Source organism: Lichenostomus cassidix, chromosome 8, assembly GCF_008360975.1.
Source record: "Lichenostomus cassidix isolate B80296 chromosome 8, HeHo_3.0, whole genome shotgun sequence".
Lineage (NCBI taxonomy): Eukaryota > Metazoa > Chordata > Aves > Passeriformes > Meliphagidae > Lichenostomus > Lichenostomus cassidix.
In genome coordinates, this window is record NC_139489.1 from 3856906 (window position 1) to 3872174 (window position 15269).

The 15269-nt window shown below is 44.2% G+C and overlaps 1 protein-coding gene across 8 annotated transcripts in view; it reads left to right on the forward strand.

Annotated features, from left to right (window-relative positions):
• FYB2 (FYN binding protein 2) overlaps positions 1–15269 on the forward strand; it is a 28711-nt gene that overhangs the window by 9416 nt on the left and 4026 nt on the right. The window contains exons 5-20 of one of the 8 annotated variants that reach the window (XM_085067495.1): positions 297–385; positions 1070–1098; positions 1810–1841; positions 2290–2377; positions 2692–2845; positions 4715–4841; positions 4939–4982; positions 5278–5347; positions 7176–7259; positions 8477–8505; positions 9212–9272; positions 9766–9858; positions 11579–11663; positions 12045–12201; positions 12312–12345; positions 12785–12932. In XM_085067495.1, coding sequence (XP_084923621.1) covers positions 297–385; positions 1070–1098; positions 1810–1841; positions 2290–2377; positions 2692–2845; positions 4715–4841; positions 4939–4982; positions 5278–5347; positions 7176–7259; positions 8477–8505; positions 9212–9272; positions 9766–9858; positions 11579–11663; positions 12045–12201; positions 12312–12345; positions 12785–12794 — 1186 coding nt within the window. In that variant the 3' untranslated portion in view covers positions 12795–12932. Of the gene's footprint in view, positions 1–296; positions 386–1069; positions 1099–1809; positions 1842–2289; positions 2378–2691; positions 2846–4714; positions 4842–4938; positions 4983–5277; positions 5348–7175; positions 7260–8476; positions 8506–9211; positions 9273–9765; positions 9859–11578; positions 11664–12044; positions 12202–12311; positions 12933–15269 lie in introns of those variants that run through there. The other 7 variants (XM_085067496.1, XM_085067494.1, XM_085067493.1 and 4 more) reach the window with 7 other exon arrangements.

Genomic DNA, 15269 nt, shown 5'->3' on the forward strand with positions numbered 1-15269 from the left:
GGAGACTACAACCCTGGCATGAAGTCTCCTGATGTGCTTTGAGCCCTCTGAATGCCGGCTGTCCTCCCAAAAGACAGGCAGTGGGAGTTTGGAGTCAGGGGGAAGGTTCAACTGAGCCCTGCATCTGCCACAGGTCTCCTCTCCCTCTGAGAAATTCCTGATTTCACTTTGCTTTTTTGTAGGCTCAGTATCAAAGCACTTGATTTCCTTGTCCTTAAGATGTTTTTCTTTTTTTATACTACTAAAAAGAACAGGGGGAAAAAAATAAATCTTTTCTCTCTTTTTCATCTTCTCAGTGCTCAGCTTGAAGAGCAGAATAATTATGAAGAAGCCCCGATGTACCTGAATCAGTCTGGGGACGCCACAACCTTGTGTGTCATTGAAGGTACTTTGAAAGGCAGGACTGTGAGGTGAAGTACGTGCTAGCTGGGGAAAAACCTTTAAAATAGGAAATCATGCAGTTTCTTGTTGAGAAAAGTTGAGAAAAGCAGCTGCACAGGGGTCTAGGAGAACAAGTATGACTCTCTGTCCTGTGCACTGTGCAGTATGAGGTCTCTGGGGCACAGATAAAATGAGTTAAAATTTTGGGGGTGAAATGATGCTTATAGTAAAACTGTGGTGGGAAATATCATGAGACACTACCCATGTAGAAGAGATAAAAAAGAAGACAGTGAGGTAAATCTCGGCATCTTCTTGGGGACAGAAAGGCATGGAATACAAAACTTTTCCTCCTCCATCAGTATTTTTTCCCAGTATAATTTTCTTCATTAAAGGTATCACTGCTCTGATTTTACATTTTCCATTTTGAGAGGTTATTTCTGCCACCTGCACTGATTTTTCTCTCCCATTGGGAAAGGAGCCAAGCAACTCCCTCAGGGGGGAACTGCCACAGCCCTCTTGGTTCTCACAGACCCCTGAAAACAGTGGTCAGTCAAGCTTGGTGAATGTCCCATGGTGAATGTGAGCCTGGATGCTCAGCATCCCAGCTGAAGCTGAGTTTTGCAACTAAAAGTGCAGTGACTTTAACATGGACTAAAAATTAATAACTGTTCATAAATATCTTTCCTAGTACCTAAGGCAGAGCCTCAAGACCACAAGGTAAGTGGCTTGAAAACTTTTAATATCTGTATTTCTCACCTGCCGAGAATTCCTTTGTGTGTGTTGTCTGCGAAGACTCTCAAAAATGAATAAGACATTGCAGAGAGGACACAAAGACTGATGAGATTCCCAAACATACCAATGGGCAGCTGGGCTGAGAGCACACAGCACCTCAAGCCAGGAGATGTCCATGGCCAGGGGATCAATTCTGGCCCTGCTGAAAGAGGGGCAACTACTCTTTGTAAAATGTCAAACTCCACTTTTGAGTCCTGCCTTGCAAAGCCATCAAACTGCCTGGGAAATAGTGCAGTTTTCCAAACCTGTTTATCTGTGTGTGATTTGCAAAGAGGTTCTCTGGCTTGGCTGGAGTCTCATTTTATGGCAGGCTGGGAAATCTTTATTTAAATGAAAAAAACTTCCTCCTCCTCTGCAAGCTCTCCATTCTGTAATAACTTCCCTGCTGACCAGTAGCTTCCTTGGCCCAACCCTCACACTGTTTTATTATCCCTGTATAGTTTGTCAATATGTGCATTCCCTGTCCTGCAAAGTGGATGAAATATCCTCTTCTGATGACTATTCCAAACACAAAATACTTGTGGGCTTTCTAAAGAAATATTTCTTCAAATGTTAGCTGACAGTTGAGGCCTTGTATGAAAGCTTGACTGCTGAGAAAAGCACAGTGGCTGAAGGCTTTCCTCTTCTTTATTCTAGAAACAGAAGACTTTTCCCTTTGCCAAATCCAGGTAATTTCCTTTCCTCTCTCTCAAGCTTCTTCTAGCTGCACAACTGATTCAGGTTAGGAATTAAATATTGTAACACTCAGTAAATAGAAAGAAATGTCATATATTTCATGGCCAAGACATGTTATTTCTTCTTCCCTAAATCTCGATACAGTGTGGTGAGAGGAACATTTTGTGATCCAGGTGCCACCACTGGCAAAAGGATCTGATTTTTCCATTCCTACTCTGAGGAAACAATCATATTAGTTCAAAGAATGATTTGTATTATCCCAGAGTGACCACTGGCCTTTAGATTTGGATTTGCCCCTGCTTTACTGGTGGTCATTTGGGCATTTACCTCATTCAGAGGGAAAATGAGCTGCTTATTTGGGGCACTGTCAGAAGACAGTGTGTTTGTGACTTTGCCAAAGTGTTTGTGTGCTGAGACCTCTCTCATTCCTGAAAATTTCAGTGCAGGAAGAGCCATAATAGAGGATGAAAAAGAGGGAAAAGGAGCAAGTCATGAAAGGACAAAACTGGAAGAGAACAAAATTTTCAAGGTATTGTATCCTTGAGATTAATTTTAATAATTATTATAAAATGTCTCTTCTCCTTCTATCCTCCCTCTCTTTGGGAAACAGTTGAAACTTGAGCCCTTAATCCCAGGGGATTTTCTGCCTTCTCTTTTGCCTGTACATCACTCAACCCTTTCAGCCCAAAAGGCTGGTAATGCTGATGGAGAAGAGTGTGAAACTGCTTTAAATCCATAGAAAAACCACTTATGTTCTTGTGGCTGCATAGATGTATATCAGAAACATGAATTAGAAAGCTGTTTTTAAAGACTGCATTGACCAAACCAAACATTTGATCCCAGACAGGTGGAGATGAATACATGAGTCCCACCAGCCAGGCCAAGGGAGGTGGCAGAGGTGGCATGAAGGTTCTGCAAGGGCAGCAGGATGTGACCATTCCCCAAAATGCAATGTATCCCACCCCACCAGGGCTGGCAAAAGCCAGCACAGAGCTCTGTGAGTATCTCATTGCACCCTTGAGTGTTTCCTCAGCCCCATCTGCTGCCCAAATGTCTCTTCCATATGGGAAATAACCTTAAATTTGGATGCAACTCTTGAACCGATTGAGTTAAACCAGGGCAAAAGGTTGCATGAGCGTTTGCATTCTGCTCTGAATCATTTATTTTGGCTGTGCAAATAGCTTCCTAAGTTGGTTAACCATCTGCGTAACTCGGGCCGAGGTGTTTGTTTTTCTAGCAGATTGCCCTTATCCGTGAGAGCTGAAATCCATCTCCTCTGCTCCTGGTAATTTATGGAGTCTCAGGAAAGGGGTTGGCTAAGGCTTGGGGTGGAAAATCATGAGCAGGATGAGAGGCTGAAGACTCCCTCTGTCCCTTGTTGAGATGGATGAGGATGCTTGCTCCAGCTCCTCGTGGTTCCAGGCTGGATTTGGGCTCCTTCTGTCAGGATGCTCTGAGACAGTGACCAGAGCTGCTGATTGGCACCTGAGCTGCACAATTTAAACCCAATCACATCTCCTCTGCAAGCACAGTTTTGCTTAAAAATAATTGAAAAAAACCATTAATTGAGAAACTATTATTGTTTCTCAACAATAAGCACAATAAGCTCAAACAATTATTGTTACACGGGTCCTGTTCTGCAAAGGCTCTGCAAGCCAGTGTGTGACATGGCAGCATTTCAAAGATGAAAGGGAGAAAAGTAGCTCTGTTGGGCTCTGTGGACAGACCAGGAGTGTGAAGGAGAAAGTGTAAATTGACTGTGACTGTGGTTATTTTTATTGGTGTGGTTCTCAGGTATTATTTTTTTTTTATTATTTTAAATCACCTCATAATAATTTTCTGGTTTGGTTGGTGTCTGTTTCTGTAAAAGGTCTTGCTGGTTTGCTTGACCTTTGAACAGCTGGAGGTAATTTCTGTTGGGTTTTTTTTTCCAAGTTCTCCTGGTGAGCCTCCTGCTATTGCTTCAACAGAGAGGCTGCTTTGGGGAATTGCTGGGTCCCACCCCTGCCTGCTTTTCTTAATGGGATTTGGATGTTTGGCAGAAATTTTGGTCTTTAGCTGGACCATATTGAGGTGGTGCCCATGTCAAGCAAGATCTACTGCATGAATCAGAATGGTTTGGGTTGGAGAAACCTAAAAGGTCATCTCATTCCATCCCCTGCCATGGGCAGGGACACCTCCCACTATCCCAGGTTGCTCCAAGCCCCATCCAACCTAGCCTTGGACACTTCCCATGTTCATTTCCAAAATCTACCTGCTTTTATTTGTGTGGCTGCATTTCTGTATTGGTCCAACTCTCTTTAATCAGTTTTAAGGGTTTAATATTGTCAGAATTCTCCAGTAATAATCTTTATCTAACCTCATGAGGTGCAAATCCCAGGCTTGATTCCAGCCCTCAGTGAAATCCATCTCTGGGATATTCATCCTCCTTGGGTTCTTTCCAAGATTTTGATTTACAGGTGTATTCCAAAGCACTGGTCCATTACTTGGATCTTAACATTTCCACCAACCATGCCAAGCTTTCCCTCCATTCACTTCTCTGGAGATGCAAGAGTGATCTCTTGGGATGCTTTCAAGCAAAGAAGATTTTGGTCAGAGCTGCCACAATTGAGAATATTGATGGACATTTAAATTTTTTTAAACCTAAAATATTTTTATGACTTTCAAAAGTTTTAAAGCTAAAACTTTCAGAATTTTTCACTTTTGTTTCTCAAAGTGGCTCAGAGCAGAGAATTTCCCTGGATTCCTGGAATGGCAAATATATCTGTAGGGCTCTTATTTGTTGTGCTACCCTCAACAGTTTTCCTTGCCCTGAGAGAAGCTCCTCAGAAAAACTCCTAAAGCAAAGGTCCTTTCTCATTTCCAGTGCACAGCATGGATTCTGGTGCTCCAAAGCCAGGGGTGGAAGGACCAGCCTTGGACCAAAACCCTTGGCAGTCTCTGCAGGCACCAGAAGATATCTACGATGACGTTGAGGAGTTGCAGGACAGACTGTGAGTGTGGAGCTGAGCCCTTGCAGTGCCTGAGTCTATGAAATGTCATTTAAAATCTCTGCTGCAGCAACCCCCATGTCATACTTGTGTCTTCCAGCAGCCACAGGTCAGATGCCTCGAGTTCCTTCACTTCAGACAGCAGTAAGTGGGGAAGCTCAGACAGGAGCTGCTTTTAATTTGGGCTGGTCCCTGGGAGATGCTGGGAATGGTTTCATTTCACTTCCAGCATCTGCAGTGTCTCCTCCTGGCCAGCTTGCTCTGAATTCCCATTAAAACCAGTGGGGAGTAATAGACATGTCTAGCATGGAATTCATTTGAGCAGCCTTGAAGCCTCTGTAAGAGCAGAATGTGAAAGGTCTGGGTGCAATTTGTCCAGCAAACCTCACCTTATTGCTACTGAACAGAGCTTGTCTTAATGGCATGTCTTGGTTTTAAGTTTCAGGAAACAGCTATGAGGAAACATATGAAGATGTTGAGATTGGGGGTGATAATCCAGCAAAACCAGAGTAAGTTGCAATTTCTTAGCCTGCGTTTTGAAATTCTGACCATAAAGCCTTGGTCTCACATGTCAGGTACTGGCTGGAAGCCTTTTTTTTTTTTTTCCCTGACTCCACTGCAGGAAAGTTGTTGTGTGGGTGGGTTTGCTCCCTTCTTCCTCCCTCTTTCCCCTTTGGCTGACACTTAGGGAGCAAAAAGTAGTTACCAAAATTAAATCCTGAAGCAATGAGGGAGATTTTTTTCCTGTGACAATTTCCATCCATTGGAAGTACAGCCCTCCCAGACCTCTTCCTGCATCAAACACGCAGGACAGTCTCACTTGCCTTCTTTTGATTATAAGTGTTCTCAGCTCTAGCTGACAATTGGCACCTCTGTTGTGTGTGCCAAAAGAGGTGATGCTCAAGGGACAAATTGTCCCCATAAAACAGGAGAAAATGCTCATATTTCGGATCACAGAAGGCAGGAAAAGAGCCTGATGTGCTGTAACTAACTTGCAACCTGCTCTTTTTTAATGTGGCCTCTCCAGATATTTGCTTCCACGGGGTGTGTTATAAAACCAATGAGTTTTGCAGCCTCAGGATTATGCGTTGCCTGAGCTTCCCAAATGGATTAAGAGGTGAAACATGAAGTTCAGTTGCGTTTTGTGTCATTCCCTACCCTCCTGCAGCAAAAAGTTGCCATTGTAAGGAATAGAGACAGCCTTTTGGGAAAGGCATGTGTGGCACACAACTGCTGGGAGTGCATCTGGTGGCTCTTCCTGAGGAGCAGCGTGGGAGGAATAATAAGGTGTTGCTGTACATCTGCTTTTCCCTCACAGATGGGAGGCTTGCACTGGCCTGCATCTGGATTCCAGTCCAGCCTGAGTGTGTCAGAGAGGGGGGAAAGCTGAAACCCTGGAAGTGACAGGATGGCTATTAAAAGAGGGAAATGTTGTTTCTCTGCAACTGGTCTGTGGGAGTTGTGTGGTGGAGGTGCAGCAGCTTCTCCAGCCGGAGGGAAGTGAGGTCCCAGATGGACCATGCACATCCCCACCCCTTGGGAAGCACAGCCCTGCCTCTTCTTTGCCCCTCTGCATGTGGCATGTAAATAAACTCTCTTGCTGGTTCACAGAAGAGCAGTGCATCTCGCTGGGGTTGCAAAGGAATTTCAAGACCATTTGGGACCAAATTCACAGGTTTCAGAGGTCAGGGTCTTAATCCCCACAGCAGCCTCTCTGTGATGTCTCTATTGATCCCACGTGCAGGATTAAGTGTGCTGATCCACATAAAGGGGTTTTAATAGTCCTAGTGCACGGGTAATGACCCCCGGGGGAGTATCTTGGTTGCTTGCAGATCCTTTACAGGAAAATTGCTGTGCAGATTTGCAACCCTTTGTAAACTTCAGAGGGAGGTGTGTGCCATGGGCTGTCCTCCTCAAGGACAAACACAATGGGAATGTGGGATGGAGATGGCACAGAAGGTGCCCCTGATGTCTCCTTTAATGGCTACTGCAAAAAATTCTGGGTAATGCTGCCCTTTCCTCAGGAATTTTTTCTCCAAATAAACTTGGATCACTCTGTAGTTGTTGGGTCAGAAGAGAACTTCAATTAACACAGAAAAGTTTCAAGTGAAACAAAGCTTTGAGCTTGGATTTAATCATTAAGCACCTTTTTCTGTGCTGGTGCTTATCCCAACAAGTCTATCATCCATATGATGCTGTTAAAGCTTAAATTCTTCTTCTGAGCTGAGGTCCAAGGTCTGCTGAGCATCCTTTCCCTGCTTCAGGATCTCTGGATCTACTCTCTATTTCTGCACCTTGTGTCTCTTTTAATTTAAAACCTGCTTCTCTTTTGGACAGAACAGAAAAGCAAAAGAGATTTGGAAACCTATTTAAGATAGAAAAGTTGAAGCTGAACAATTTCAGGCTCAAGGACAACCTAAGGTAAGAAAATGTTCATCATCCCACCCCTTCCCCTTTCAAACCTGAGCATTCTTCATGGCAATTACTTGAGAGCAGGAGCTCTAGGAGTAAGGAACACAGCTTTGTTTGGAAACTTAGGCCCAAAGTGCTTCTATCAACTCATTAGGATCTGCTGTGGCAGATGTGGCCAATGGTCCATCTGTGCAGCTTCTCCAGAATCTCTGCCTTCAGGAATCTACAGGAGCTGTTCCTACAGCGGTTTCCAGGTTTTCACAGGCTTTGTGCTGCCTTTGGCACCTTCCTGATAGCTCAGCATGGCATGAGGTACACAAGGGAATGTAGAAATGTGACACCTTGACCTGTGGATGAGGGACAGCCTTGCTGATGTGGCACTTGAGGGGTTTTATTCCAAGTCCCATCCAGAGCCAAGCTGGCAGCAGCATCTGCTGAAGTTTAGCACTTAGTCTTTAGTTGAACAGAGTAGAGAATATTGTATAACTTCCTATGGTGCTTTTTTGGGTTCTCTAATATTCAAAACCTCAGGTAAGTTTTTTAAACCTCAGGGAAATTGCCTTTTCCTCAAGTGTGCAGAACCTGCAGAACCCGTGCTCCACTGCCACCAGCCTGTGCACAGTGGCTGAGCTCCAGAAAAACCTTGCCTTTTCTTATTTCTTTGGAAATTCCAGGTTAAACCTTTCCTCATTCATGTTAGGAAGGTTTGTTTTCCTTATAAACCTCTTCACATGAGATGCTCTGCTGTGTCAGTGACTCCTTCAAATATAAATACCATTATAGGGAAGGACCCACCAGGTTTTGTGCCATTCTCCTGTCTCAAAGAACGCTTAAAGCTGCTGAAATAATCTTAGATATCTACACACATTGTGACATTTAATTCCTGGACAGACTTAAAGGAGGGAACTACTGCTGACTAGAAATGACAACTGTCCAACAACCCTCTTGCTGTTGGGAAGGGCAGCAGGAGTCTGGACTGTTGTTTGGATGAAATATAGATATTTTCTGCCTGATAAACACATGGCTGTTGTTCTTTTCAGGATGGAAATGCTTATTTAGCAAAGGATATAGTTTTGGGAAGTGCTGTTGATATCATGGAGCCCATGCACCTTGACCTGTCTTTATCACTTCAGCAGCATCACTGACAGCTCTTTGGGGCTCCTCACAGCTTTTTGGGCAATGTTGATGTGCAGATTTGTTTCTAAGAGCCTTTTTTCTACCCACAGATTGATTTCCATCTCAGTACCAAATTTAGGTAAGCACATCCCTGTACCTGACTCGTGGGGATTTGGGTGTGTGTGAAGAGGCAAATGTGATGTACAATCAGCTTGGTGCATTGTGCCTTTTTGAAAACTGTCTAATGTGCCAGCAGGAGCTTTGGAGACTTGACTGAGATTTGTGATTCATTCGAGGGTGGGGTTTTTGCTCATTTTTTGGGTGGTTTTGCTTTAAAGAAGAGCATTCCTCCTGCAGATCTGAATGTACCCAGGAAGGTAATGTGTGAAGCAGCCCTTGCTGAGCCCCTGCTCCCAGGCTGGTGATGATGTTTGAGCCAAAGGCACTCCAGCAGCTCTCTGTAAATCTCTTTATTTCTGCCTGCTGGAGGGTCAAGCCCATCCTTCACATAAATGGAGTGGATAAAACCTCAGCCTTGAGGAGGTGCTGGAGTGAACATCCCCAAGTCCTCGGGCTGGGAGCCTGCCTGGGCTGCTGCTCCTGCTCCATCTGTGGGGCTGGGTGGCCAAACCCATCCAGAAAACACAAGCAAAAACCCAACATCTTTTTTTGTGCTGGACCTTGGCCGGGCGTTTGGAGCCCTGAGGCTCCTTCTGCATTTTCTTGGCCCCTTTGGGTTGAGTGAGGAGCAGCAACCCAAATTTCACTCTGCAAAGCATTATTTGGAGTACCAGGCTCAAAATGACATCTCCTAATGATTTTCCTCCCTGCATTTTGGTTGACAGCAGCTGTGTCCCAGGAGGACAATGTGTACGACGACGTCGACGTGGGGCAGAGAGAGACCAGGTGAGGAGGCTGCCCTGTCCTGGGGTTGTCCTCAGGCCAAGGAGATTTTCTTGGCACAAACCAGTGGAGGCTCATGAGCTGGTTGGGATTCAACCCTCTGGAGACAGTCCAGGTGTCCTCCCCACATGTGTTTAATTTGACGTTTCTTCACTGTTACCTGTTCAGTGCCAGAGACGTGAAAAGGAGAGAGCTGCTCCCTGAAACACATGAAAAATCAGACCCTTTTCCTAAGGAAGGAAAACTCTGTCTCCCAGACCCGATTATCAGCCCCGTCCTGGCAGGCTGCTTGTCAGAAAAATTACTTTTAATAGGAACAGCATGTCCTGATGCCTTGCTGCCAGATGATTGCGGTGGCTGCGCGTGCTGCTGTAAATCACAGCAAGTGTTTGCATTTCAGTGCAGGGTGGGGGAGATGGAGAAAAATCACGGGTCTGGGGAGGGGGCACGATCTGCTGGAAAAAAAGCTGAATTCCTGTGTGTCTGTTCCTCTCAGAGAGAAGGATGAGAAGTACAAAGTCCGGATGCCAAAACTTCGGATGGTGAGAGAGTACAAGGACAAAAGGAAAAGCATCGACGAGGTGGAAAGGTCTTGATTTCCATTCTGTTGTCCCCATGTTGTCTGATTCTGTACACATCTCTTGAGTGCTTTCAGGAGTGGGATGGTCTTGATTGCAGAGACATTTTGTGTTGGCTGCTAGTCTGGGGTCCTTTCCCTTTGAAACCAGATTTCAGGAATCTTTGCAGAAAATATCTTAGCGGTGAGAGCAAGGTGGGGATAACCAGAGGTCTCATCCTGAAGTCTTGTCGTGACTTTCCACTTAGCTGAAGCAAAAAGTTGTTACCTGTTGTTTATTTGACTTCTCTTTGCTATTTTAGTAGGTTTAGATTGGATATTAGGAAGGAATTCTTCACTTAGACGGTGGTGAGGCTCTGGCACAGGGTGCCCAGAGAAGCTGTGGCTGCCCCTGGATCCCTGGAATTGTCCAAGGCCAGGTTGGACAGGGCTTGGAGCAACCTGGGACAGTGGAAAGGTGTCCCTGCCCGTGGCAGGGGTGGAATTAGATGACCTTTAAGGTCTCAACTCAAACCATTCTATGATTCTAAGAGTCTATGATTTTGGCAAGAGCCCTGTGTTTTAAAGTATTGATTATTCGGGCTGATTGCATTGATCTTGCTTTGTCATTTGTGCATAATTTTTTTTTGTTTCATCTTTTTGCTGTTGTTTGCTTAATCTTTTTTTTTAGCTTTTTTTGAGTTTCTTTTGGGTTTTTTTGGTTTTTTGGGTTTTTGTTACTGATGCTGCAAAAATTCCCATGGAAGTGGGAGATTTCCATTCCCTTTTAAATCACAAAGGTGTGCATTGCAATGACCTTTTTCATTACCCACTACCTGGGAACTCCAAACAAATGCAAACCAGAGGCCCATTTTTCAGGTTCTCACCGCAGAGTTCCTGCATGGGGTTGCTCAAGCACCACTGGTTGTTCTGTCCAAAGTCACAGGGATAACTTTCCAGACCATCAGGAAGTTGATGCAATTCCATCCCTTCCTTGGAGATAACAGGTCCAGCAGGCTGAGACTTCCAAGGAGGAATCTCTTCACAGCTTAAAAGTCCCTAATTTCAGCTCTTGTTTTCTCTCCTCTTTAAGTGCATCAAAATGAGCCAAGGATGAATAATTTATTACAAATGGGTGGGGTGGTTTTTGTTGGTTTTTTTTTTGTTTGGTGTTTGTTTCCTGTCTTAGATTTAAAATTAATGTCACAGCTGTAATTTCATGTACCAGAAAGGGTGGCATCTCCATATGCAGGGAGTCCCCCATTCCCTTTTAGTGGGTTATAAGAACTTGTTTTCCACTCTACAGTGCTATATAAATGTCTGCTTGGGTGACTTTCTCCTCCAAAAAACCCAAGGAAAATCTGGAGAGCTGTGTCAAACCCCACGTCCATAAATGACTCAGGATGAGAGTTATCTGGGGACCCTTTATGTCTGAATATAAATAAAACCAGAAGGAGGCAAACTGCTGGGGGAAAAGTGAATTGTTGCCTTCCATAAAAACAGGGCTGATTTGAAACACTCAGTGGAGAGTTTATTTGTTCCCACGCTGCTTACAGACCAAAAATTTTAAAGAAATATCCCAAATGGAAATAGAAAATGGCTCAAGTGGATTTGAGATTTTATATTCACCCTTTTTTGAGAAACAGGGATGTGAAATAGGTGTGCTTTCCTGTTCCAAGGGTGCCTTGCAGCATTAGGCTCTGGGTTGCAACTCCAGATGTGCATGTGTGTGTGTGTTTGTCTCTTGATGCAGAACCATCTTCAAATTCAAGAAGAGCAGTGAAGAAAAGAGCAAGAAGATGGAAAAAGAAGAGAAGATCTTTAGAGAAACATTTCAGGTACATGACTTTTGGTTGTGTCAGGGGAGGAAAGCAGTTTGTTTAAAATACACATGGAGGAAAATGTTTTTTGTCCTCAGCAACGCTGGGCAAGTTGTCCCACCAACCTGCTGCCTTCTCCCCTAATCTGTGGTCTCCAGAGGAGAAAAGCAGCTCCATGGTTTGCTGAAAAGACACATGGAGGAATGTTTTGAGTCCTCAGTAATGCTGGGAAAGTTGTCCCACTCACCTGCTGCCTCGTCCCCTACCCTGGGATCTCCATCACGGCTGCTGCAGGGCTTTTCTCCCTCCTCCTCCCCAAATCCTCCCAACCCACCTGAAATCCCTTCTCCCCCTCTCCCCCTGCCCTGACAGAGTGTGTTCCTTCCTTCTTCCCTGCAGTATGACAAGGAGATCCGTGTCCTCTCCAGGGCCACAGCCGAGTGCTCAGTGCCCAGCCAGCGGCGCGTGGATCTCCCTCTCACAGCTGGAGAACAGCTGGATGTCATCGATGCTGTGCAGGGCCATGCAGTCATCTGCCGCAACGCCCAGGGCAGATGTGAGTTGTTTGCACTGTTACTGAAATGAGATGTTTGAATTTTTACTGAAATCCAGCCCCTCTGACGGCGAGTTTTTTGCTAAATCCCTTCTTTGTCACTCTTTTCGCAGATGGGTACGTTCTAGTGGAGCACTTGAACTTCAGGTAAACTCAGATTTTTATTTATTACGATGCATGTTTTCCTCTCTTTCCTGTGTGGAGATAGCTGGAGAAATGTATTTAAAACCTCTGAAGGCAGGGGAAGTTAATGTAAACAGCCAGCATTAAATATTAAATAAGTATTTCCAGTTTTGCTCCGCCGCTGGACAAGTTTCCAGCCCAACTGCAGCTAAAAAAAGCCCTGTCCAGTCATGACTTGTATAAATTGGAGGTTCCTGACTTGTCTTCAGATTTGCCATATTAATCCCCATCTGCTGCAAACGTGGGCCACTCGGTGTGCCTTGCCTTGCCAAAACACACCCTAAATTCCCTGCTGCAGCATTTCCTTGCATGCTCATGCATAGTTGATACAAATGAGCCTCCTCTTGCCCAGGTGCCCCTTGCTGGGAGAACTTCCTTTCTTTTTTTTTTTCCTTTGAGACAGACAGTACTAACTGCCCTGAGAGCTGCTCTCCCCTGAAGCATCCCTGAAGGTCTCTTTTGTGCTTCCTGCATCCTTGGCAGCCCACCTTGGTCAGCTGTGGAGTGATGGTGGGAATGTAAATAAAGCTGGGGTTTTTTACACTGTTTAATGTGCAAGAGATGTTTCCTTCTTTTCCTTTTCCTTGCCATTTAGAGCATGTCTTAAGTGGTTATTAGTTATTTTCAGTATTTCTCAGTTTTTAGAGTGCTTTGTTGGTCAGCTCTGAAACAGCCATTACATCTCTGCATTTCCATGAAAAAGAATAATGCAGTTTAGTTGCTCCATCTCATTGCTGTCTGGTTTAGGTGGCAGAAGTGAAAGTCTCCCCAGAAGATTTGCACTGTAGAAAGCAAACCAGATAAATTTGAACTGCTTTTGGTCTTAAGTGTTGGGAGAAGCAGTATGTATCACTGCTCTTGAAGTGTTAAATATGTAAAATAGTGGAAAAGTTGACTCATTTCTTTGCAAAAAAAAAAAAAAAAAGAAAAAGAAAAAAGAGTAAATAAAGCATTCAGTCAAAAATTGCTTTATTTTTGTAAGCTAACTTAGGCATCCCAGATATGTAAAGGCTGACTCCTGGCTCCCAGGGACTCAGAGCTACAGGGAGTTACCCAACAGTTGCCCCTGTGTGTTCAGGCTGTTCTCTCTCCACTGTGGGCCTGGAGGATGATTACTTATTTTAAGAAAAATGTTCCTAAATGTAGGAAGAGAAATATAAATTGCTAATGGCTTCTCCTCCATGTATTCAGTAGATACCTTTTCAAAAGAAAAAAAACCCGAAATTGGATAGAGTTTTTACATGACTTTAAAAGAAAAAAACCCTTAAATCTGCCTGTAGTGTACAGCTTTTACCCCTTCCTGGCACGTTTTAAGAGCCCATATCAGTTTGCTCATAAATATCCGAAAAATGTAAGATGTTTTAATTAGAAATTATTAAATATTCCAGGCTTAAGAAAAATAAAAGCGCTGTTTGCCACACGGCCATTTCAAAGCTGGCATAGGAGCCATCAGTAAAAAATAAAAAAAACACAGAGCAAATATTTAACATTTACTTTTAAGTCTATACAGGCATTCTTATTTATTTTACCATGTGGTTACTATTAAGTGCATTGGCCTGCATCCATCCTTGCAGCAAGAAAAGAAATAAATAAAGCCCTCTCCTGTAAGCATGCGCAGCTTTGCAGCCCTGCCAGCCCAAATATTTGCATTTCTCTGGTGGAGAAGGAGAGTTTGGGGAGCAGGAGTGCGTGTTTGGCTTTGGCACAGGCTGGGACGTGCTCTGCATCCTTCCCCTCCACCCTTTCACAGGGAATCCACCCCTGGGAAGTGCTGCAGACAGTTTCTCCAGGGCTTTTTTTTTTTCCCCCCTTGGAGATGTTTGGGATTAATACCATGAGGAAAACACCTCCTTCCTCCATGCCTTCCTCATCCTCCTCCCCAGCCAGCGCTCGCTCGTTCACAAGTCATGAAGTCTATTAATCACCCCCTCTGTAAGCACTCCGGGCAAATCCTGTATTAGCCACATGTGCAAGCTCTGTTTTGCCTCCCAAGGAAGTTATTTAGCAAGGTTTTCTTATTTAAAACTGATTTTTTTTTTAGCAATCTCCCCATATATATCCTGGTATAGACATGATCAGCCCCAATCCCAGTGTCCTTTTGGGGTTTTGCCCCAAATCCCTGTGAAACACAAACTCCTGCACTGCCACTGGCAGCTGATTTAATGCAAGGATGCCTTGCAATACCCTTAGAAAGATTTTTTTTTCCCCATGGATACATTCCAATGCATGCACAGAAGAAAAAAGCTTGCCATGGGCTGACTCCAGACAACACAAAAATGTTTTAGATACTGCAACTTAGATTTCCTCAATTAAATCACAGGTTGGCTATATTTAGGTCAAGAGATTGGTCAGGAAATTAAACTCATCCTTTTTATTTTTTTTCTTTTATAGTCTTATTGGGACATCCTAACCACATCAAAACTTACAATTTTAATTCTCATGTGAGTGTTACTTCCCCTCAAAGGGGAAATCATCATGATAACAGTTGTGAGTTGGTTGGTCTGAGGGAGAACTGAAATTGTCTAAAAAGGTCATAGGATAGCCACAAATCTGGATCTGTATGCTTTACCTGGATTTACATCATGTCCCCAGTTTTGTCCCCAGCACTTTTTCTGCAGTGAAAAGTTATTTTTGCATCATGTCTTTAAAATGCTTCTCTCTTTACTCCTTGGTCTAAGGGGTCAAGATGTGAGTCTGCACAGGTCCATCAGCTCTGCTGGATGCCTGTAAATATATGGGCCTGGCTCCTGGTGTGGATTTTGGGTTGGGGGAGCTGTTTAAATTTTTAATATAGAAATTTTAACTCCCCTCCCTGCCCCTTTGCCCCTCACCAAGCCCTGAGGGCATCCGTGGTCCCACAGCTGGGATGTGCAAGGATTTCCAGGAGG